This window comes from Linderina pennispora (assembly GCF_002104995.1).
Source record: "Linderina pennispora strain ATCC 12442 chromosome Unknown DL89scaffold_1, whole genome shotgun sequence".
NCBI lineage: Eukaryota > Fungi > Kickxellomycota > Kickxellomycetes > Kickxellales > Kickxellaceae > Linderina > Linderina pennispora.
Genome location: NW_024468249.1, coordinates 939,634 through 960,432, shown reverse-complemented (window position 1 = coordinate 960,432; position 20,799 = coordinate 939,634). Strand labels below are relative to the sequence as shown.

The window sequence follows — 20,799 nt, the reverse complement described above, 5'->3', positions numbered from 1 at the left end:
GTGTAGCCAAATAAGCTTGTGGGTTCAGGCAAGGAGGGTGGAAAATAGATGTGCCGCACAAACACTGCGCGGTCAAGTGGCAGTTGGCGATCGAAAAATAAGAGCGCCGCTGCGACCACTTGCCAGCTTGGCTCCAAACAGCTTTAATTTTATCTCCTATCTTTTGCTTCTCACACTAGTCTCTTCTACAGCAACCATCTAGTACTATTGTAGCTATCCTCAACCATGGCCCACGAGAGTTCGCCATTCCTTCCACAGTCCCCGCGCGGCCGGCCGCGCACTGTCCGGAGCTGGTGGCATTCGCGCAGCCGCGACGTGGTCTCGCTTCTGACGCTGCTGCTGCTGGTGGGCACCGGGCTGGGAATCTGGGTGTACGGCACCCTGCCCACGTCCGACCCCGACGGGCACCCGCACGAGTACGCCCTGAGCACCACGCGCATCCGCAACCACCTCAGCAAGTTCCTAGAGATCGCCGAGGCGCACAACAACTCGCGCTCGGTCACCAACGGCCACGCGGCCAGCGCCCAGTACGTCATCGACCAGCTGCAGCAGCACGGCAGCTGCGACGTGCACGTCCAGCACTTCATGTCGCCGGTGTGGACGGTCAACAAGGCGCCGGTGCTCCGGGCGTCTGGCCCGGTCGAACGTCGACTTTATCTTCGAGACGGACTTCCAGGTCATGCGCTATGGCGGGCAGGGTGCCGATATCAAGAACGCAAAGGTGGCGGTGGTTGACGACGGGTGCACGGCCAGCACAATTGGGGACGTTGAGGGGCGTATAGTGCTGGTCCACCCGCATGGCAAGTGCACGGATCTTCGAGTCGGCATTCTTGCTGGAGCAGCTCGGCGCAAGCGCTGTGGTGTTCATTCGCTCGTCTCGGTATCCGACGCCGTCGAGGGCGCGTGTGCGTATTTCCGACTGGAAGGAGGGAGACCCGCTGATGACTGTGCCGGTGCTCTCGGTGACTCACTCAGTGGGACAGGTGCTCGAGAGCCTCAAGGGCGTGCGCCTGGATGTCTTCACCGACACCCGCATCGATGTCGTCAAGACATTCAATGTGATCTGTGTTGGCCGCCATGGAGACCCCTGACAGCACGGTCCTGGTCGGCTCCCACCTGGACTCTGTGGCCGCCGGCCCCGGCATCAACGACAATGGCTCTGGATCGGCGTCGACGCTCGAGATCCAGCTCACTCTGACTGCCCTCAACTACCGCCCGCACAACCGCCTGGTGTTTGCTTGGTGGGGCGCCGAGGAGGACGGGCTGCTGGGATCGCGCCATTTCGCGCGCGTGCTGGCGCAGGGGTGGAAGAACCGGTGGACCGACAGCGAGACTGTCGGCGGAGTCACATGGAGCCAGATCGCACTTGACCTGAACTTTGACATGCTCGGGTCGCCCAACTACATTGCGCTTGTGCATAACGGCACTGATGCGCCCAGCAATGCCCGCATGGGCTCGCAGCGCATCCAGCGTGTGTTTGAGGACTATTTTGTGCGGCACCAGTACCCGTTCCAGGTCACCGATATGCTGGCCGGGTCGGATTTCCTGCCATTCGTCGACAACGGCATTCCTGCAGGCGGCGTGCTGACAGGCGCGGGTGAGCTCAAGACCATTCAGGAGCGCCGCGAGCATGGCGGCATGGCCAACGCTCCGCTGGACACGTGCTACCACCGCGACTGCGACGGCGTCCTCAACATCAACGTCCGGGGGTTGGACCAGATGTCCAAGGCCGCCATGTATGCCGTGTCGACCCTGTCCAGCACACCGCACCTCCGAGAATTCCTTGGCACGCCTTTTAGCAACTAGATGTTATTATAAACGCCGTTCTAGACTGAAACTGTCGCCTTTGCCAGTAGCTGGGCCCATGACGAGCGCAGCTTGTCTTCGTCAACGTTGCGCCCAATCACAACCAGCTTCAGCAGTCCGTCGTCAGAGTGTGCAGGCACGGAGAATGAGTCGTACATTTCGCGCACGCCCTGCACTACTACTGTAGCGCTTTCCAGCTTGGTCTCTCCGCCGACCGGAATGTAGTCCTTGGCGCCCAGCAGCGCCTTGAGCCGCAGAACTTCTGTTGCCGGCATGCCATCGGCAGCGCCGCTAGTGCCGGGAATACGTGCATCCCACAGCAGCTCCTGGATCCACTCGTCGACAATCTCCCATTGCACCAGAGCCGGTGCGGCCATGGCCACGGTGCCGATGCGCGAATCGACATGGTGGTGGTGGCCATGCTCAGTATCGGCAGCGTGCTTGGTTGTGACGCTGCTGTATGCGTTGATGTTCAGCACATAGTCGAGCGGCACACCCGCGAACTGCGACCGGCGGATATCTGCCTCCGAGTTGATCTCGCCAATCGTCTGTTCGATCCGCGCCAGCGCTGCGTCGTCGGCGAGATCGGTCTTGTTCAGAATAATGCGGTCGGCAAATGCCACCTTGCTTCTGGCACTCGTTCATGGTCTCGCCCTCTGGCGCAGGCTCGTTCAGCTCCTTGTCAAAGTTCTTCGCATCGACCAGCGTCACGATTCCGTCCAGGCGGATATCGCTGCCCAGATCCTCGTTTCGCCCACAGCATTGTGGCGATGCGGCCCGGATCCGCCAGACCAGTAGGTCTCGAGCAGGATGTAGTCGAACTTGCCCTTGCGCTCCATCAGCGACTCGATCGCCTTCAGGCCCTTGTCCTTGACCGTGCAGCACAGACAGCCGTTCTTCAGATCCAGCCACTCGTCGACCATTGCGCCCTCGTCGGTCACCGTCGTGAACGCCTGGTCGATGCCCTGCGAGTCGCCGAACTCGTTCATGATCACGGCGATGCGCTTGCCGTGCTCGGCCTGCAGAATGTAGTTTAGCAGTGTGGTCTTGCCCGACCCCAGGTAGCCGGTCAGAATCGTTGCTGGCACGATCTTGTTCGGGTCGCTGGTGGCCATGGCGAGGCAGGCTGCGGGGTCGCGGGTGCAGTGGGCTCTTCGATCAGCTCGGGGATTTCGTCGTCCATCGTGGTGTCTGTATATGAGCGATGCGTGGAATGAGTTGCGGTGTCCTTTGCTCCTCGCTCCGCTCCGCTCCCCAATATATATCATATGGCCTCGTAGCACACGGCCTAAGGTTTATGGTGTATGAGAATCGGAAACAAATCGTTAGGGAGTGAGAGATATCTGACGGACGCAATGTCCGAACGAAGCACCGAGGCAGTGCTACAGGAACATGGCGCATGGGCGCCCGGAGAAAGCGCCAGTGGGCTGTTCAAGGCCATCACGTATACTACCATCTCCTGCATTTACATGTAGACGTGGATGGACATTTATGGAAAAACAGGTGGCTCCAAAACCCAGAACATTGTGTGGAAAGCATGTGCGATGCTGGCTTAGTTGCCGCCCCAGCTGAAGAACCCGCCCGAGGTCCGGCCAGTGCTGACCTTCTCCTCGACCGCGGCGGGCTGCTGGGAGCCGCCTCCGCCGCGCATGGGCTTCACAATGCGCTGTGAAGCGCAGCACGGATCCAGGCGCAGACGGCTGCTTGGCGGCATTGGCGGCAGGCCGGCTAGCCTCAAGCGACAGAAGGTTCTTGAGCTCCTCCGTCTTGCGCTTCCAGGCCTCGGCCTGCCTGTTGGTGCTCTCGAGATGCTCCTCCAGGCACTTGATGCGGGTTTGCCGGGCATCGAGCTTGCGCTCGGCCAGCGCATCCCGCTTCTTCAGCTCGGCGTTCTGCTCAACCAGGCGCTTCTGCATGGCGGTCAGCTCGGCCACGTTCTTCTCCAGCAGCGACATGCGCTGGGGCTGCGACATGTTGCCCAGCTTGTGGCTCAGCTGCGACACCTGCTCCCGCGACTCGTCGAGCGCCATCTCCAGCTCGATGATCTTCTCGCAGCGGTTCTGCACATCGCGCATCAGCGACTTGCGCATGGTGTCGTACTCGAGGATGCGCTGCGCCATGTCGCGCCGCATGGCCTGCATCTCGCGCTCCTTCAGCATTGCGTGCTCCGGTGGCTGCCACGGACGACGAGTCGGCAACGCCAATGGCGCTGCTGCCCGTCTTCTGGGCGCTAGCAAGAGCAGTCTCGGCCTTGGTCTTCTCTTCGGCCAGCGCCTCGACCCGGGCCAGCAGGTCACGGTTCTCCGAGCGCATCTCGCGGATCGACGCATTGAGCTTGGCCACTTCCTCGTGGCGCCGCTGCAGGTCGCTGAGCGTCGACTCAAGCTGCGCCTTCTGCGTGTTGAGTTTGTTGGTGTAGTGGGCTTCCAGCTTCTGCTTCAGCTCGTTGATGGTCTCGGTGTCGCGGCTGTTCTGCTGCTCTTCAGCCGCAATCGACTGCTCGATCATCTCCTCGTAGTCAGTCAGCAGGCGCTCGTACTTGCCGTCGGTGTCCTCGCACTGGTGCGCCAGATCGCCTGTTCTTGGCCAGCAGCTCCTCGATGTACCGCTCGCGCTCCTGCAGCAGGTCGTTCATCTCATCGACGTCCTTGCGCATCTTGGTCAGCAGCTCGACCTTCTTGCTGTCGTCGTCGCCGGCCTCCACCAGCGCCCGCAGCAGGTCGCCCATGCCTGCCTCGTGCCGCGAAATGGCCTTGGCCGAGTCCATGTCGTTGATCATGGCTGCAACACGGGCCTCGCGCAGCTTCTCCTTGTCGGCGGCGCTGACCTCCTGGTCGGCCTGCACCTTGAGCTTCTCGATCTCCTCGCGCACCTTGTTGAGCTGCTCCGTGAGCTCATTGTTGGCCTCGGTGAGGCTGTCGACGGTGATCTCGGCCTCCTTCTGGCTGAACGACACCTTGTCGAGCTCCAGCTTCAGCTGTGCTGCTTCCCTTCGCCAGCTCCTCGTTGCGCGACCCCATGTCTGACGTCTCGCTCTTCAGGAAATCGAGCTGCTCGCGCATGGTCTCGTTCTCCTTGCGCGTATCCTTGCAGGCTGTGTTCCTTCTCCGTCAGCGCATCGTTGAGCTCGTTCTCGCGCCGCAAAAACTCCTCGCGCTCGTCCTCGCTCATCACCGTGGTGGGCGAGCCGGACCGCGAGCCGAGCTCCGACAGCAGCGAGTCGTTGAGCTGCAGCGTAGGCGTCGGTGAGCCCACACGCGTAGCGGTTGGGGTAGGGCTCAGCGGCATCGCACTATTGCCCACCCCGGCGCTGACAGAGTGCCGCGCAGCCGACCGCGGGGTCGACGCTCCGGTGCCACGCCCGCCAGCAGTGTGGGTGCGCTGCGGGGCCGCCGGCAAAGCCTTGGCGTCCTTGCCATGCGATCCGCTCCCATGTCGCGTAGTTCTCGGCATCGACCGAGCCGCCGGTACGCCAGATTTTGACTTCGCCCTCGAGCGCCGAAATGTACGTCTGGAACGAAACCGCCTGCGAGCGCGCCTTCTTGAGCATGGCCTTGAGCTCTGCCGGGCTGAACTCCTGGTTGATCTTGGCCTTGTTCTTGATCGACTTGGCCCGCATACCGAACCGCAGCGTGCTCACTGTTTCGGCTGCATTGAACGACATGGGCGAGCAGTTGATAATCAGCGTTGTGCGCGAGTTACCTCCCAGGGACTCCTGCAGGATACGCGTCAGCTTCGAGTCGCGGTAAGGAATATGCGACGATTTGCCGTCAGTCAGCGCGTTGATGACCATGCCGAGCGCCGAGAGCGACTTGTTGATCTTCTTGGCCTCCTCAAGCGTCTGCCCGGTGGCTCCGGTCTTGCCGACCTTCTCCGAGCCAGCCAGATCGACGAGGAACAGCCGGCCCATCTTAGTCTTGCCGCTGACCGTGTCCTTCTGCTCGATCGAGATCTGGAAGATGCTGTGACTGCGCGAACTCTCGGCGTTCATGTTGGTGTATGCCACCACGCGGTTCTTGCTTCCCTGCCGCATAACCTGGTACACCTCGTCGATGCTGCTGACAAACACCTCCATCAGGCCCTTGACATAGACGCCGTTGGTCTTGTCCTCATGCACAGGGCAGGATTGGTGTCCTCCGGGCGCAGCAGATCGCGGATCCGCTCCATATAAATCTCCATGTACGAGGCCTTGACCATGTACTCGACGGTCGGCGGCGACTCGATGATCTTGGCGAAGATCCCCTCCACAATACGTGGGATGATACCTTTGAGATCGTCGTTGTCAATATCCGCGCCCATCATTGTGAACGTCTTTCCGGAGCCAGTCTGGCCATAGCAGAAGACCGTGCCGTTGTATCCGTTGAAGATGTCTATGGAGTGCAGGGGAATGGGGTCAGCGGGATTGCGTACAATAGAGGCGCAGCAAAAACAAGCCGAATATCTTTTTTCTTCCCATTCTCACTGCCAGGCAACTATTTCATGCATACTATCACGCGTGCATGTGTGAACCCGGAAGTTGTGTGCCCGGACTGTGGAAAGGAAACCATCAGCTTACCTTCGAGCGTGTCGCTAATCGCGTAGTTGTAAATCTGCGACTGCGTTGTGTCCGACCCAAACACCTTGTCAAAGGCGAAGCTGCCCGTATGCTCCTCGCACTACACCCAAAACACAAAAGCGCATGCTTTCAGCTGTGTTGCATTCCAGCAGTCGAGTGCTCGTAGTCTGCATGCCCGCCCCTTGCTTTGCCTGTGCTTACCTTGAGGGCCACGGTGGACTCATCTTCAATTTCAATGACCGATGTACTGCCCGACTTCTTCTCCAGCGCATTGGGAGGCCGGAAGCGGGCAATAACCTTGATATTATTGTCCTGCTGCGACATGGCTTACAACTCGGCCGCTTGTGTAGACCAGAAACAGACACTGAAATATAGGAGTGGAATCGGCGGAGAACGCTCACTTGAAGGTAAATTTATAACTGAAGAGCAATAAAAAAAAAAGGAAGAAACAGGACCAGCGGTATTCTTTGTGCCAGAACCTTTCTTTCCCAAGGAGAATAGTTTGGCTTGCAGGTCTGAATACACGAAAAATGTACAAGTAAAAATGAAGGTTGCAAAGAGAGAGGACAAGAGGATGGAGAAAGCGATTGTGAGGAGGTTTCGAGCTGGAGCAGGATTTGTATTGCTCGATGTTTTCGCTGAATCGGTGGGCCGAACGAGCTCTGCCCATGAAACAAAAAACACCAACAAATGCGGGTGGATTTGCCGGACAGTCCAGCAAATCATTTTTCTGGCTGAAACACAAGCTTTCGCATTTAGAACTCGAGGGAATCAATTAAGAAATTGCCCGGCCAAACCAGCAGGCCTGCATGTCCGCCTGGCAGCAACTCAGACTCGCTCTCGCCGGAGCCTCTGCACCATCTGCGAGTTGGTATCGCACAGCGCCGAGAACGCACAATTGCACGTCATCTGCTCGTTGATTGTTCGGATGGTAATCGACCAGCGCTCGCACCGCTCCCGCACCCTGCCGTCGACCAGATCTGAGCGCCGCATCCGAATCGCGTGCTCCCAGCCGTACCGTGCCTCGCCGGTCATCACCACCAGACTGCGCGGCTCCAGGTCAATCGTAACCAACGAGTCGTGGCTGGCTGGCTTGCGGAAGTCCATCTGCACCGGCGAGCCCATCGACAGAATCACAATCATGTCGGTGAACGCCGTATGGCTATCAGTGTGGAAGGCGATGCCGGAGCCAGGCGGGTACCGCTGGATCGTCAGCTGGTTCGGGGTCCCTGGGTAGCCGGGCAGCTTGGTCCGGATCCGGTCGATAAATGGCTGCATCCACGGCGGCAGCTCTGTTGAGGCCGTCAGAGAGTCCGACCCGACATGCTTGGTGTGATAGTCGAATGAGTGGCCGTAGTGCTTGACGTAGCGCTCCTGGACCTGCGTCCACTTGTCGCTGCCGTTGTTGCGGGCAATTTCCGCTTCCTCGTCTATCCGGATGTGCTCCATGATATCCTTCTCCTCCTGCTCTGTGATGAAGTCGTCAAAGTAGTGCAGCCCCCGGGATGCATCCAGCAGTTCACTCTCTGTGTCGTCGGGAGACACGCGGTCTGCCAGGTATGCAAAGTTGCGGTGAGTCAGGTACTCCAGGAACAGGATCTTCCCAAGCGGCTCGCACATCCTCTCATGCAAGACCTCGTGTGCAGCTTGCGCGTTCTCGCCGCTGCGGAATGTCACAAAACTGTACGGCTTGCCTAGCTTCATCACAACGCGCTCGAATCCCTCGAATTCGCTAAACACCGCCTCGAGCTCTGCCACTGTGGCTCCGCCGACGGCCCCGAAGCCAATGTTGACTATGCACATGGTTTTGCGCGGCCTCTGGTCAAACACCGTGGACAGGTCGCAGATCTTCTCCATGCGCTGCAGAGTCGCATATGCCTCGGTGCGCTTCTTTGTCAGCTTGTACTGCTCGTTGCGTTCGCGCCGTGTGAGCCCGTCGCCTTGGCGCGACTTGCTCGCTGTCGAGTCGCTAGGGGAATCCTGCTCGAGTGCTAAACCCCCAAGATCGAGGAGTCCGGCCAGTGGCTCTTCCTTGGTCGGCTGCGAATTGCTCGGTGTGGCCCATTTGCTGTCTACAAGGTGCAAAATGATCGATGGAGCGAAACGGAGAAAAGGCGGATCCAGTAGAAAAGGTGCCGGCGGTCCCACTGTGCTCCCAGAAATAGGTCCTGCGGCCAATCTGATTTTTATGGCCACGAAACATGCCACATCACAGAACCGGTTGCTTCTGCCTGCCTGCCTGCCGCCATGTGCAGACCAGGCTTTCCTTTTCGCTACCGCCAGCTAACCTCTTTTTCTGTATCTACTTTTCACACTTCCCTTTCGCCGCGCAATCTGTATTCTTACATTACAATGACAAACACGCCAACGCGCAAACGGCCACAGCCGCACATCGTGGTCGGTCCCCTCCAGGTGCCGACGTCAGTGCGGATGCCCGAGCAAGTCGAGGGCCAGCCCGCATCGCTGGCAGGCGACGCAATCTCCAGGGCCCAATACAAGCCCACTGTGCACCTGATATCATCGGCAACAGGGAACCCAGCGCCGCTGACCACGTCGCGCACCACAGACCATTTTCGAGCGCTCCAAGCGGGCGGACCGGCTAGCAGATCACCAGCGGTAGTGCATCGCACCAACCGGCTGGGATGACACGCTGACAGGGTTCCTGAGTAGATTCTGCTCGGCGCATGCGTTTGGGCTGGAGAGCCTGTCTATCTGGAACGACGAAGTGGCGAGGATCAAACGTGCCTGAGGTTCAGACACGCGAGCAGTGGGGCGAGACAGACAGATATGCCAAATACATTGCACGACAGCTGGCAGACAACAATGCACTGACGGGGAATCTGCACTGGGCGATGCTGCATTTTCTGGTGCATATGCGTTGCCTGCGCACATTGGACTTCCTGGGCGATGTCAGCCCGGTGCTGCGCAATTTGCAGTTTGTCTTGCGGCTGGTTTTTAAGGGCATGTGTCTGGCGCTGACCAGCGGCAGGATGCGCTAAGGCTCTGGCTGACCGCAGCGTGTCGGCAGGCACTGTGGATCTGATCATGGACAAGTATGCCGCGCTGGAGGATGGCGAGGTGCGGTCACACGCGTTCAGACAAGTGCTAGCCGACACACGGCCACTGCACCAACAGGTGCTACACTATGTGGTATTGGCAGTGGCCAAACTTGACCTTCGGGGGGTCGCAGACAGCATATGCATTCCACCAGGAACTGCTGGCCATGCTGTCAGATATTTTTGCATCTCAGGTATACGCTGAGGGCGTGGCTGACGCCAGCAATATGCTGATTGACGAGCTGCTCATGAATGTCGGATCATCGACGGCATTCAACATTGGCAGGACGCCGGCGGAGGACATTGTTGATGCATTGCTGCTGTACGTGGGTGATCCGCCGCCGGTACCAACCGGCCACAGCCTCGTATCAAGCGCGTACTCGTATTTCTTTGCGCGCCAGTATGCGGTGCAGACCAAGAGCCTGGAGCAAGCTGTCGCTGATGCTGCTGCTGCTGGCTGGTGGTCCAGCCAGGCAGGGACGCGGGGAACCCATTCTTGCAAGGCGCTTGAAAGGGCAGTGGATGCACCTGAAGGCCGCTCGGTGGACTGCAAGGTGTCGTTCCGCAGGCTGTTTGAGAAGGCAGTTGAGGAGATCCAGAGCGTCGAGTGGGCAGTGCTGGTGCCAGATTCTGGTGGCCCGCAATGAGGCATTCCGTACCTACGTACTGGCGCGGACAGATCCAGATCACATTGATTATACCGCTGCTGAAGCGCATTGCAGCTGCAACAGCACTGCCGATTCCTGCAGCGTCGTCGCATGTGCAGCCAGCAAGTACCAGCTCAGGCCACCACCAACGCAAGCACTCGGTGTCGAAGGGCGAGAAATCAGGATACTCTGCACAGAAGCAGGCGCCAACCACCATATTGACATACACAAACAGAGCCAGCACAGCACGATGGTGGAGGCACACAGGGCTAGTAGCACGCCAGCAAGCACTGGCGGTAGCAATAGGTGCAACGCTGCCGTCGCCTGGAGCGAAGCTCCGGCAAGGCGTGCCGGCGGCATTGGCGCTGGACACAGTGCCGTACGTGCACCTGTATCTTTGGCTCGACATTCTGGAACTATTTACAGAAGACATGCGATTTGTTGAGCAGCTCCAGCGCACGACCGTGGAGTTCTGGCCAGCAAATCCCGCACCCAATGCGGCGACAGCCGCTCTCGCAGTGCATAGTCGCTGAGGCGCTGCGTGTGTTCCAGCTGAACCTGATGCTGCTGAAAGATCGCACAGGTGCATGCGCAGGTCCTGGCGATCCTAATCAACGTGCTGAATGGTGCGACTGAGACGCCAACTGCAGTGGCGCAGAAGCTGGTGAAGCTGTTTGAAATGATCCATAGGCGCAGCGCGCGGCTCTCTGGAATGGGCAGCATGCTGGTGGGCGAGGAAAGGCAGGAGCTGGAGGTGTACGAGCAGACATTGGGTGCGCTGCTGGCACTGTTTTGCCGGCTGGCGTACAGCAACAACGCGCAGTTCATCTACTGTCTTCTGCAGGCGCGCGAGCTCGTCAGTTCGACGGGTCGCGGCGATGACCGGGGCGTCGTCGGCGTGTATGCGGCGCAGCTACGAGTCAGAGGTTGCGTATTTCCATGCACGGATTTCGTCATTGAGCAATCCGCTGGCCAAGGACATCTTGGGTGTCATCCAGTCGGTCGTCGGGAAAGAGGCGCCCGGCAGTCAGCTTGCTGCTGAGGAAGTGCGGGTTGCAGGCGTGGCCAGGGTGGCTCCCGAGAGGGAGTGGACAGGGTTTATGCTGCCGCTGGTGTGGGAGCTGAATGGCGGCCAGCGGGTTGGTCGCGGTTGAGGGGCGGACGCCGCTGCTGGAGGAGTTTGAGAGCCTGGTGCTGTGAGCAGCTGCAGGTACCCAATACATGACATAATTGAGAAGTGTGGCTTGGTGGCCAGTGCATGTGAACTCGGAGTCATCGGTGAGAAATCGATGCTTATCTGAATGCACAGTCGGGCCAGGCGAGGCCGGGGGAGCAATTAGGCTGCATTTAGAAGATGCAAGGCTCCGGCGGAGGCGTTTTGAGTGCGGTGCAACATGGAAATGAAGAAGGAATCTTATTTACAACGTACATAAGTCAAGAGTGATGGGGTGGGTGGTGGCTGTTTGTGGTGGTGGTGATGAAGTAGGGCGTTGGGGGGGGTTTTTTTGGTCTACTCGGCGTAGTCAGAGGTTAGACGCTTTGACGGGCGAGTGACTCTCGACGATTTGCGCACCTTGTTGCTTCGCGAGGTGGCGGCGGCCTTTGGCGCGTCCGACGACCCACTGTCGCGCTGGGCAGACGCCTTGCGTTTCCGTGTGGTCCTCGGGGTGGTCTGATGGGTCCCGTTCTTGGCGCTGTCGCTGTGGGCGTTGTTTCTTGGCGAGCACATGTACGGCAGCCGGCACTTGGGCAGCTCGACCAGGATCTTCTTGCGCCGCACGTTGTCGATGCACGTCGGCTCGCAGTACCAGCGCTTGTCGAAGCGCACGCACTCGTCGGCGATGCCCTCCGGGTGGCACTCCTGGTGGTAGGCGCGGTGGCAGCCGTCACAGTGCATCAGGACGTTGTCGTGCTCGGAAAAGTCCTTCTGGCACACCTGGCAGAAGGTCTGCAGCACGGGCCGCAGACGCTCCTCGACAGCCTCCTCGGCGAAGTTGCGGAGGTTCAGGCGCGGCATCTTGGAGGCAAAGCCGTAGCCCTTGTAGTCGCACCCGTGCTTGTTGCACAGCGTGCGCTTGCCCCAGGGCCCCGGGCGCCAGTTGATGCCCTCGGTTGTCCCGCAGTACCGGCACCAGTCGATTCCGCTGTGGGTCATCTCTTCGAATACCGTCGGGCGCAGGCTTGCGCGGACCGCGGCGGGCTCAGGGGCAGTCGAGTCAACACATGATTCTCCGCTCAGTGACGCCGTCTCAGTGTCAGCCGGGCTATAAATAACAAATGGGAATAATTGCATTAGCGAGATCTTCTCTAGCCGGAAGGGGGATGGGGAGGGGGTGCATTTTTCCACTCTGGCGTTGGACAAGCGCGAGCAATTCCAGGCGCGGGAGCCTGAAAAGTGCAGGCATGCGCGCGCTTCACTGTCAAACAACGCGAGGCCAGTCTGGAGGCATTTGCAAAGGGAGAGGGGAAAGAGAAAATGCAGCATCGAATAAGAAGCCAGAAGGCAAATGTACGGTAGATCCCCACAAATAAGTTTGCAGTAGGCATACGGGCAGCAGGCAGCAGCTTCATAGAGAAGCCAGTCCTGGAAAAAACGGATAGCGTCTGCGCTCTCGGTTGTGCCGGTTCGTGCCAATCGCACTCGAAGCCAATGCAACAATCGTGCATAAGGCTGAGCCCAGAAAAAAGAGGCCTGCAAGAGTGCAGCACAGAATGGGCTCGTTGTGAAAGGAAAAAAGGAACAACGGCATGAAATTGGACGCATCCCACCCACGTCTCTTACTGCGTGCTACTATCTTGCGCGAGTGACAAAGCACGCAGAAGGACAAGAATGGCCAGAGGTCTCCTCCCCAGCGGGCGGCTGCGAGTGTCCAGAGAGAGGGGAGGGACAGGAATGTCGGCTGGCAACGTGCGTCATGACACTCGGCGACAAATTGCAGATCGCCCTAAAGTCTCCGGACGACCCGAAACCGGCAGGAAAGGGTCGCTCTGGAGGGCAAATCTCGCACAGGCCGAAACCAGCATGAGGTGAAATGTGGGAGCATGCGAAGTGACCAACCCGATGCCATTAGGGATTGGACGATCTCCTCTCTCCGGGAACGCTGGCAGAGTGGTGAGGGGAAGGGAATGGCGTGAAACAGCAGCGCAAAAGAGAGCTTACCTCAAGTACTGTGACTTTGACTGTGCAACGTGGGCGGAGAGCGGCGACGAGTGGGCCTTGGCAGACACCAGCATCATCAGCGAGCTCAACTGTGGAACTGACCAGGGCTGCATGATCGCGGTCAGATGTAACAGTCGGTGTGGGCGAGGGCTGGCGGGTGCTCGCACAAACAGTGTCGATTTCCTCCGCCGCTGCCCACACACCACGGGCTGCCGCCTCGCGCGGGTCGGCAAACATCGCCAGGTCCGCCGACAGATCGAGACCAGTGGTCATGTCGTCGTCGTCCGACGAGTCGTCCTCGGGCGCCAGCAGCTTGTCGCGGGTATCCTCGACTTCGCTTACGGGCGTCAGCTGCGGCGACTCGTGCCGCTCCTCCTGCGTGAAAAACACATCGTTGATTATCTTCTGCTTGTACGTGGGCGCAGCCAGACCCAGCAGAACCTCGAGCGGCAGCGCAGCCAGCATCCAGGCCGGCGGCGCCAGCTGCTGCGCGGAGACAGGCCGCGGAGCAGCTATCGGGTGGGGCATATGACCGCCGGGCTGGGCAGCGGTCCGGCCCAGCATGCCGATGGAATTGTTCGCATCGCCACCAAAAGCGACATTATCTGCTGGCACAATCGGCGCACCCAGTGGCATACCGGCTGTGGCCGGCGGGTGGTAGTGGTGCAGCGATGGCGCAGCGCTCACTGCTGCTGCTACTGTGGCCGCTGCCATCGCAAATGCCGAGGCAGTCGCCGCATCGTAAGCAGTATTATTCGGGTGCGTGTGCGCAAGGGCGGAGTCGAGCGTGGTGGCCAGCGCTGGTGCACCCCCATTCGCCGAGGCATTGACGGCGTGCATCCGCTGCCCAAACGCCGACGGGTTGCTGGCTGCCGTGGCCCTTGTCGGCTGCTGCTGCTGCTGCTGCATGGACGCCGATGCTGGGGCAAAGCAGTGGTGAGGGTGCACGTGTGATTCTAGAATATTGTTCGTTGACAGCATATCCGTGTTATATCTGTATGGTTGGAAGGCTGTGTGTGAGAGGAAAAAGGAAGCTGTGTCTCGTTATCCTCTGAGAAGCGAATAAAAACAGAGATAATCCCTCTCCAAAAAGGTATCTGCTATGGTGTTGTTGTTGTTGACAAGTCCGACGGTAGGAAGTGGTGGATGTCAAGGGTGCTTCTTTGGCTGTGTCTCCCAGATGGAACTGGCTGCTAGTGGAGAGAGCGGTTTGGAACGTGGGAGAGAGCGCGCAAGAACGAGAGAGAGGGCTATCACTTGTCTACTACAAGCACACTGGGTCGAGAGGAAAGCTTCGCTTTAAAAAAAGTTGGAGAAGGGAAAGAGAGAGTCCCACTCCGGCGCGAGGCGTGCTCCAGCCCCTATATACTCGCTGTGAGACAAGAATGAGAAAAGGGCTTCTTGGGCGCTTTTTCTGTATGCATGGTGTGCGTGTTTCGACAAGATGTGCCTGTACTTAAAAATAGTCGCTCACTGCGCTGGCGCGGGCGGGTTTGCCAAGGTCCGGCGCTGGGGTCACCTGCACCCCCTCTCTGGCGATTCTTGGCACTGTCCGGGCATTCTAGCCGAAGGGAGTGGTCTGGCGCGCGGTGATTGGTCCCAAATACATCACTGTAATCGCATTTTACTCTCCCCCAGCCCCTGGCCAGCAGCAGCGCGGCCGTTGAAATATTTCGATTCGGCTATTCCACCTGCGCACACTCATCGATTAGTTCTCAGAAATAGCCACCGAAGGCTGGGCCCGCGAGAGCTAACAGACAAGCGCACGTCCAGGCCGCCTGGCAGCCGACGCTGTGGCAGAGATCTTGCGGCTGCCCGTGCAGCGCAGCATCCCGTTCGAGGAGCATGCGCCTGTCTGGCCCACGACATTGGAGAGGGAGATGGTGCGAGAATCCACACTAATTGCCCAGATCGTCCTCGGCAGCGCGCCGGAGGCAAGCGGAAGCCAATTGGTATCGAACACCCTCCTCATGTGCGAAGCAGTCGCCCCCTTGTAGACGCGCTTTTCTCTAAGCGGGGATGGGACCGACGGGTAGCGAAACTGGCGTGATGTGCTTTCGGCACATCGATGGATCGGCCATTCTGCTCTATTTACAAGAGCGAATCCTGTAATGTTGTGTCTACAAAGACTGGGCGCTTGGCAGAAAGGGGGACACGATGAGGAATCCACGCTGTTTTACCCACACTTGCAAGCGATCATCCTTCGAGTGTTCTGCGAGCATCGGGTGCGCACTGGCTCCTCCAGCTCAAGAGATGCACATGTCCGTGCATGCCCGCTCCGCCCTGTCCCAGCCAAGAACAACAAAGAACCGCCCTTTTTTTTAATCGGATATGTCCGACTCGCTTCTGCAAGAAGGAAGTAGGACACCAGGGATTGCCGACTGAAACAGCAACAAACAGCAAATCTGGTCGACATGTTCATCCGAGAAACAGAATTTATAATGAGGAAAATTAATTGAGCTCAGCGTCTGCTCGGCCCGCTCTTCTCCTTCGGGAAGGAGACCGGTGCCTTGAGCACCGCCTTCTTCGGAGCCCCCGCAGCACGCTTGCTGCTCGAGAACCTTGCGATTTCCTCCTTGGATGCGGCTTCGAGCTTGCACCCAACGCTCTCGAGATACTTTTCAGCCCTAAAAATAATACATCAATGTCAGTCAAGTGTGAATACGTGGAGATGTCGCGCTGAGGGGAAAAATCAGTGCAGGTCACAAAAAACAACGGGCGCCTTTTGTGCAGACATGGAACAACCAGTGAGAATGTCTGCAAAAGGCAAGGGCTGACCCAGGTCGTGTCTTGTGAATGCAGCTCAGGTACTCCCGCTGTTCGGCGGCAGCAGCGGCGGCGGCAGAGCAAATGCGTGTGAATCGGCGAACCCAATGTCCAATATAGACACTGGGAGGCGCACCATTTCGTCAATAAATAACGCGGCAGAAACAACCATGGGTATGTCCTTTTGCGGAAAAGATGCAGCCGAAATAACAATGCGCAGCTCTAGTCAGGGTGAAATGGCTGGGGTATCAGCCAGGGGCGCCAGGCAGCGGGATATACACCATAGACGTGGAAATGTCAACCATGCCAAGACCCGCGCTGGCTCTCCGCAACCGCTTCATTTTTCTGCGGAGAATACTTACTTCTTTGTGGGCATGCCAAGGTCCGCCGCCATGGCGCTCGGGTACATGATCCACTCATTAAGCGACAGCATCAGGATGGCAATGTAGCAAATCAGCTTGTTGTCCATGCCCGGCGTCTTCTTGTACACGGGGCTGCCGTCGGGGTTCAGCGCGCCAGCAACGCACTCTGCGAATTTCTCAAAGATGACGTCGGCAATCTCGGGCGCGCAGCGCATCTGCTTGGCTGCAGGCATCGCGGCTCTGCGTCGCCTTTCCACGCATAGTGGCAAACTTCATCAGATATGCCAAGAACAGCGCGCGACGCAGCAGCGCCAGGTTGGGCTTGCCCGAGTCCAGGATCTTGTCGACCTTGGCCGACACAAAAGTGGACTGCACGGGGATAAACCGCTTGTAGTCATCCGGCGACTTGGCCTTGACAAACGACGACACGTTGATGTGCGAGGCCTCGGCCTTTGACAGCACGTCCTCCATGTCGTAGACGTCGGCAGGCACAGTCGTGGTGGAGTCGTAGTTGGGCAGCGGACGGTTCTGGTTGGCTTCGTCGGCCAGGTCCTTGGACGTGGGCATGGAGGTGGTGCGTGCCTCGATAGACGTGCTGATAATGCCCGCGCTGCCCTGGATCTGGTCCATGTTGATCTTGTTGCGCTCCTCGGCGCGGATCTGTGCCTTCCTCTTCTTGTTACCAAACTTCTCGCCCAGCTCGTTGCGCGCCTCCAGGATCCGGTTCGAAATGTCATGCTCCTTGACGCCGCGCGAGCTCTTCAGCGACTTCACGACGGTGTTGATCCGCACGAGCGGTGCGCGCCGGAACGTCACTGTGTTGGTGGCCTTGTCGTACACGCCGACCATGTATTTGCATCCCTTAAAGAGGGCAGAGCCGTCCTCAGAGCTCTGGCCCACGTACTCCACCTTGTCGCCCTCGCTAACTACAAGGCATTCCTGGTTCTGATCCTTATCCCCCGACTTGAATGTGGTGAACGTCGAGGCAACCGGCGGGGCAACAGCCGAAAATGTAGCTATACAGGCAGGTAATTGTGCCAATCGTCAGTATGTGGTGGTGGAAGCAACAGAAGGGACAGCCCGGTGCTGCGTGTTCGTTGGTGACTTACCGAGCACTGGCTGGATATCGGCCCGCGAGTTGTCTACTTTGACAGTGGCGCTGCTGCCTCCCTTGGCCTCGAGTTCTGACGACTTGCGCTTGTTGGCCATGTTTGAAAATGTCAGGTTGTCCGAATAGAAAGACAAGGTATAATGTCAATTGAACGAAGAAGCAGAGACGAAATTGCCGACGTTGCTGGCGAGCCAGGTGTTAAAAAATATTTTTTTGCTAGCGAACCGATCTGGCGCCTCTGTGCATACGGCTCGGTTCGGCTGAGACTCCAACTGCTCATAACGCGCTTGCTGGCAGCCAGTTTCCCTTTTCACTCACAAATCGCACATTTCCTCCAATTTCAGCACTGTTTTTTTTTTTTTTTTCACTATGCCCACTTACGGCGGAGACGAGGTTAATGCACTGGTGATTGATGTCGGCAGCACATGGACGCGTGCCGGTTTCGCTGGCGAAGACATGCCCAAGGCATACTTCCCCTCACACGTTGGCTACGTCGAGACTGAGGTTGAGGCCACCGAAACCGTCGACACGCCTGCCTCAAAGCCTGCCACCGAGACCGACGTCGAGATGAACGGACAGCCCACCGAAGCCAACGGCGTCACAACGAAGCAAAAAGGTTCGCAGCTATTATGTCGGCGACTCAGAGTCAGCAACGTGGCGCGCAAACATGGAGATTGGTCGGCCGCTGGAGCACGGGCTGGTCAAGGACTGGGACATTTACGAGAAGATTTGGGAGTACGCGTTCAAGTCGCGTCTGCACGTGAACCCGTCGGAGCACCCGGTGATGGTTAGCGAGGCGGCGTGGAACACGACTGCGTTGCGCGAAAAGCTGATCGAGATGGCCTTTGAGAAGTTCAGCTCACCGGCATTCTATGTGTGCAAGACGCCGGTGCTGGCAGCCTTCGGCACTGGAAAGCATACAGGCCTGGTGGTGGATGTGGGCGGCGAAATGGCCAGCGCGTGTGCCGTGTACGAGGGCTTCTGCCTGTCAAAGACCATAGTCAAGCAGGAGCTCGGCGGCGAGCTTTTGTCTGAGCAGATCCTAGCCATGCTTAAGGACAGCCAGCAGTACGAGCCGACGCCAATTTTCGACATCAAGGCCAAGGCGGCTGTCGAGACGCTGCAGCAGCCGCAAGTTGAGCGGTTTGGACGGGCTGGCACGACCGACTCGTTCCTCCATGATATGCGGCTGCGCGCAGTGCAGGAGTTCAAGGAGGCCACATGCGAGTTCATCGAGACGCCGTTCATGGAGCAGAATGCCGGCTCGCGCCCGCACAAGCCGTTCGAGTTCCCAGACGGCTTCAACATGTCTGTTGGCTCAGCGCGGTTCAAGATCCCCGAGATCCTGTTTGATCCAAACACATACATGGTTAAGCGGCCGAAGCGGCTGGAGAACGTGCAGCTGATGGGCCTGCACGAGCTGGCCATCAAGAGCGTGGTTGCCAGCGACATTGATCTGCGGCCCCAGCTTCTGAACAACGTGGTGCTGGCGGGTGCCGGTGCATCGCTGTTCCCAGCGTACGCCGACCGCATGTCGTTTATGCTGACGAACTCGATCCCCGGCGGCAAAATCAAGCTGCACGCGCCAAACACAAACACAGAGCGCAAGGTGTCGTCGTGGCTCGGAGGATCGATCCTGGCGTCTCTGGGCACATTCCACCAGCTGTGGATCTCGCGCGCCGAGTACGACGAACACGGCGCCTCGATTGTCGACAAAAAGTGCCAGTAAATTTCTTCTACGCTTAAGAACATATCAATTGCAACTCTACTCAGTGCTTCTGCCAGCGGCCAGGGCTGAGCTGAATCATGCCGTACTTGCCAGAGACCATCCAGTCGGGCTCTGTGGCAGCCAGGCTCGTGGACTTTTCATTGGCAACGCCGACAACTGTGTCGCACTTTGACGTGCGCAGCGCGACAATTGCTGGAGCATTCGGAGCATCGGCGATGGGCCCAATGGCCGCAACAAACGGCGTCGCATGCGGCCACTCGAGGTCGTAGATGAGCTTGCGGTAGTTGAGATCCCCCTTGAACATGACAATGTCGGACTTGGTCAGATCCTCCCACACTGCCTTGCCCTCGGTCGGCAGATAACGGTACCCGTATGGCCCTGTCCAGTACAGCTCGTCCTGCAGCGACCAGACACCGTCCGCCAGGTACTTTGACCACTGCTCGCCCATGGCCTGCAGCGCCTTCTTGTCGTCGCTGGAGACATCGGCGCCGTCGACGAAATGCGGGTTGCGCATCGAGTCGACCAGCCAGTGGAAGTCCTCGTTGGTAACATCCGAGACATACCAGGGCACCCGCTTCGGGTGGAACACAACATTCTTGGCATAGCCAACCTTGACCAGCCAGTGCGCCAAAAGCACGTCCTGCAGGAGCTCGAACCCAGAGTTATCAAGGACAATGTCGACGCGGCCGCCCTGGAGCGTGCTGACAATCTCCCATATCTTCTCGCCGTCGTTAGCAACGATCTTGGCGTTGTTCTCGCCCGACGATATGCGCGCCTGCATCTCCTCGATCCGGGCAGAGTCGAGATCGGGGAACATGCTGAGATCCGTCTGGTTGCCCCACAGGCTGGCCTGCAGCAGCTCAATGAACGTCACATGCAGCTTGGTTGTGTTTTTAATGTCTGCCAGGCACTCGTTGGTCAGCTCATCGACGCGCTTGCACAGCTTCGCAACTGCAGCCTTGGACGCCTTGAACGTTGCCTCCTTCTTGGCAAAGAAAAAATCAAACGTGTTCCAGTGCTTTGACGTTCTGAAGATTGCGGCGATGCGCCGGTACATGTACGTCTCCCACGTCAGAAACGGCGTCGAGTACCAAGTGCCTCCAGGGAAAAACCTTTGCAGCCAGTCGTTCCATGCCTGCGTGTCGCCGAGACCGTCGTCCTCAAGAGGCGACAATGGCTTGTCAGTGACCATCTCGTGCTTGAGCTTGGACAGCTGGCTGGTTATCTGCTTGCCCTCAGCGGCTGCCAGCTCCTTGTTGGGACCGTCGTAGTCCTGGATAGCCGTGTAGTAGCCATTGATGATGTCCGTGAGGATATGCGGCACGCGGTCGTGCAATGACTCGTAGGTGAAGTTCAACCCGTCGCGCGAGGCAATAAGAGGCTTGAACGGCGTCTTGTTGGGCGCAAAATCGGAGAAATGATCGGTGGACATGGTGTTAAGAGCGACAGTAAGAATATCGGAGCTGGGAGAAGAGTGAGAACCAGAAAGAGACCGCGGCACAAGCCGATCCTTTTATACCGCAGGTGGCCCCTGGCTGTGGGCAAGGTTTAGGGTTGGGCCGTTTCATTTTGAGGAAAAGGCATTGAGGTGGTAGCGCTGACAGCAA

General features: G+C 58.5%; 12 protein-coding genes across 12 annotated transcripts; 5 read left to right on the top strand and 7 right to left on the bottom strand.

Annotated features, from left to right (window-relative positions):
* Positions 1–225: 225 nt before the first annotated feature.
* On the top strand, positions 226–1,799 carry DL89DRAFT_289637 (Zn-dependent exopeptidase; the record flags this gene model as incomplete). Its single annotated transcript, XM_040889984.1, has 5 exons — positions 226–639; positions 677–787; positions 822–1,040; positions 1,084–1,745; positions 1,778–1,799. The coding sequence occupies 5 exons, from the start codon at positions 226–228 to the stop codon at positions 1,797–1,799; spliced, it is 1,428 nt and encodes a 475-aa protein (XP_040747177.1).
* A 27-nt stretch (positions 1,800–1,826) lies between these two features.
* DL89DRAFT_263967 (cobW-domain-containing protein) lies at positions 1,827–2,921 on the bottom strand (the record flags this gene model as incomplete). The annotated part of the gene is made up of 3 exons (XM_040886046.1): positions 1,827–2,374; positions 2,430–2,539; positions 2,599–2,921. The coding sequence occupies 3 exons, from the start codon at positions 2,919–2,921 to the stop codon at positions 1,827–1,829; spliced, it is 981 nt and encodes a 326-aa protein (XP_040747176.1).
* A 437-nt stretch (positions 2,922–3,358) lies between these two features.
* On the bottom strand, positions 3,359–6,685 carry DL89DRAFT_289635 (kinesin-domain-containing protein; the record flags this gene model as incomplete). The annotated part of the gene is made up of 10 exons (XM_040889983.1): positions 3,359–3,460; positions 3,489–3,956; positions 3,988–4,387; positions 4,413–4,796; positions 4,834–4,911; positions 4,955–5,217; positions 5,264–5,914; positions 6,001–6,176; positions 6,362–6,461; positions 6,563–6,685. The coding sequence occupies 10 exons, from the start codon at positions 6,683–6,685 to the stop codon at positions 3,359–3,361; spliced, it is 2,745 nt and encodes a 914-aa protein (XP_040747175.1).
* Positions 6,686–7,189: 504 nt separating this feature from the next.
* On the bottom strand, positions 7,190–8,610 carry DL89DRAFT_289634 (uncharacterized protein; the record flags this gene model as incomplete). Its single annotated transcript, XM_040889982.1, has 2 exons — positions 7,190–8,433; positions 8,580–8,610. The coding sequence occupies 2 exons, from the start codon at positions 8,608–8,610 to the stop codon at positions 7,190–7,192; spliced, it is 1,275 nt and encodes a 424-aa protein (XP_040747174.1).
* A 41-nt stretch (positions 8,611–8,651) lies between these two features.
* On the top strand, positions 8,652–11,470 carry DL89DRAFT_263965 (uncharacterized protein). The gene is made up of 11 exons (XM_040886045.1): positions 8,652–8,913; positions 9,029–9,086; positions 9,112–9,326; positions 9,379–9,520; positions 9,552–9,851; positions 9,921–10,037; positions 10,097–10,443; positions 10,535–10,607; positions 10,648–10,962; positions 10,991–11,178; positions 11,201–11,470. Exons 1-11 carry the CDS (start codon positions 8,714–8,716, stop codon positions 11,262–11,264), a joined length of 2,019 nt encoding a protein of 672 aa, XP_040747173.1. The 5' UTR covers positions 8,652–8,713; the 3' UTR covers positions 11,265–11,470.
* Positions 11,471–11,574: 104 nt separating this feature from the next.
* DL89DRAFT_253864 (uncharacterized protein) lies at positions 11,575–12,549 on the bottom strand (the record flags this gene model as incomplete). Its single annotated transcript, XM_040885217.1, has 1 exon — positions 11,575–12,549. One exon carries the CDS (start codon positions 12,547–12,549, stop codon positions 11,575–11,577), a length of 975 nt encoding a protein of 324 aa, XP_040747172.1.
* Positions 12,550–13,131: 582 nt separating this feature from the next.
* DL89DRAFT_253863 (uncharacterized protein) lies at positions 13,132–14,205 on the bottom strand (the record flags this gene model as incomplete). The annotated part of the gene is made up of 1 exon (XM_040885216.1): positions 13,132–14,205. One exon carries the CDS (start codon positions 14,203–14,205, stop codon positions 13,132–13,134), a length of 1,074 nt encoding a protein of 357 aa, XP_040747171.1.
* Positions 14,206–14,423: 218 nt separating this feature from the next.
* On the top strand, positions 14,424–15,337 carry DL89DRAFT_7066 (uncharacterized protein). Its single transcript, XM_040891994.1, has one exon. It carries the CDS (start codon positions 14,669–14,671, stop codon positions 15,272–15,274), a length of 606 nt encoding a protein of 201 aa, XP_040747170.1. The 5' UTR covers positions 14,424–14,668; the 3' UTR covers positions 15,275–15,337.
* On the top strand, positions 14,909–15,867 carry DL89DRAFT_263963 (uncharacterized protein). The gene is made up of 3 exons (XM_040886044.1): positions 14,909–15,337; positions 15,369–15,557; positions 15,578–15,867. The coding sequence occupies exons 1-3, from the start codon at positions 15,293–15,295 to the stop codon at positions 15,677–15,679; spliced, it is 336 nt and encodes a 111-aa protein (XP_040747169.1). The 5' UTR covers positions 14,909–15,292; the 3' UTR covers positions 15,680–15,867.
* On the bottom strand, positions 15,686–17,561 carry DL89DRAFT_253862 (uncharacterized protein; the record flags this gene model as incomplete). The annotated part of the gene is made up of 5 exons (XM_040885215.1): positions 15,686–15,851; positions 16,003–16,113; positions 16,353–16,601; positions 16,624–17,368; positions 17,462–17,561. 5 exons carry the CDS (start codon positions 17,559–17,561, stop codon positions 15,686–15,688), a joined length of 1,371 nt encoding a protein of 456 aa, XP_040747168.1.
* Positions 17,562–17,779: 218 nt separating this feature from the next.
* Positions 17,780–19,250, top strand: DL89DRAFT_263961 (Actin/actin-like protein). The gene is given in 3 exon segments (XM_040886043.1): positions 17,780–17,812; positions 17,823–18,060; positions 18,080–19,250. The coding sequence occupies 2 exon segments, from the start codon at positions 17,833–17,835 to the stop codon at positions 19,190–19,192; spliced, it is 1,341 nt and encodes a 446-aa protein (XP_040747167.1). The 5' UTR covers positions 17,780–17,812; positions 17,823–17,832; the 3' UTR covers positions 19,193–19,250.
* On the bottom strand, positions 19,233–20,659 carry DL89DRAFT_242762 (DUF89 domain-containing protein; the record flags this gene model as incomplete). The annotated part of the gene is made up of 1 exon (XM_040885014.1): positions 19,233–20,659. Exon 1 carries the CDS (start codon positions 20,622–20,624, stop codon positions 19,233–19,235), a length of 1,392 nt encoding a protein of 463 aa, XP_040747166.1. The 5' UTR covers positions 20,625–20,659.
* Positions 20,660–20,799: the final 140 nt, after the last annotated feature.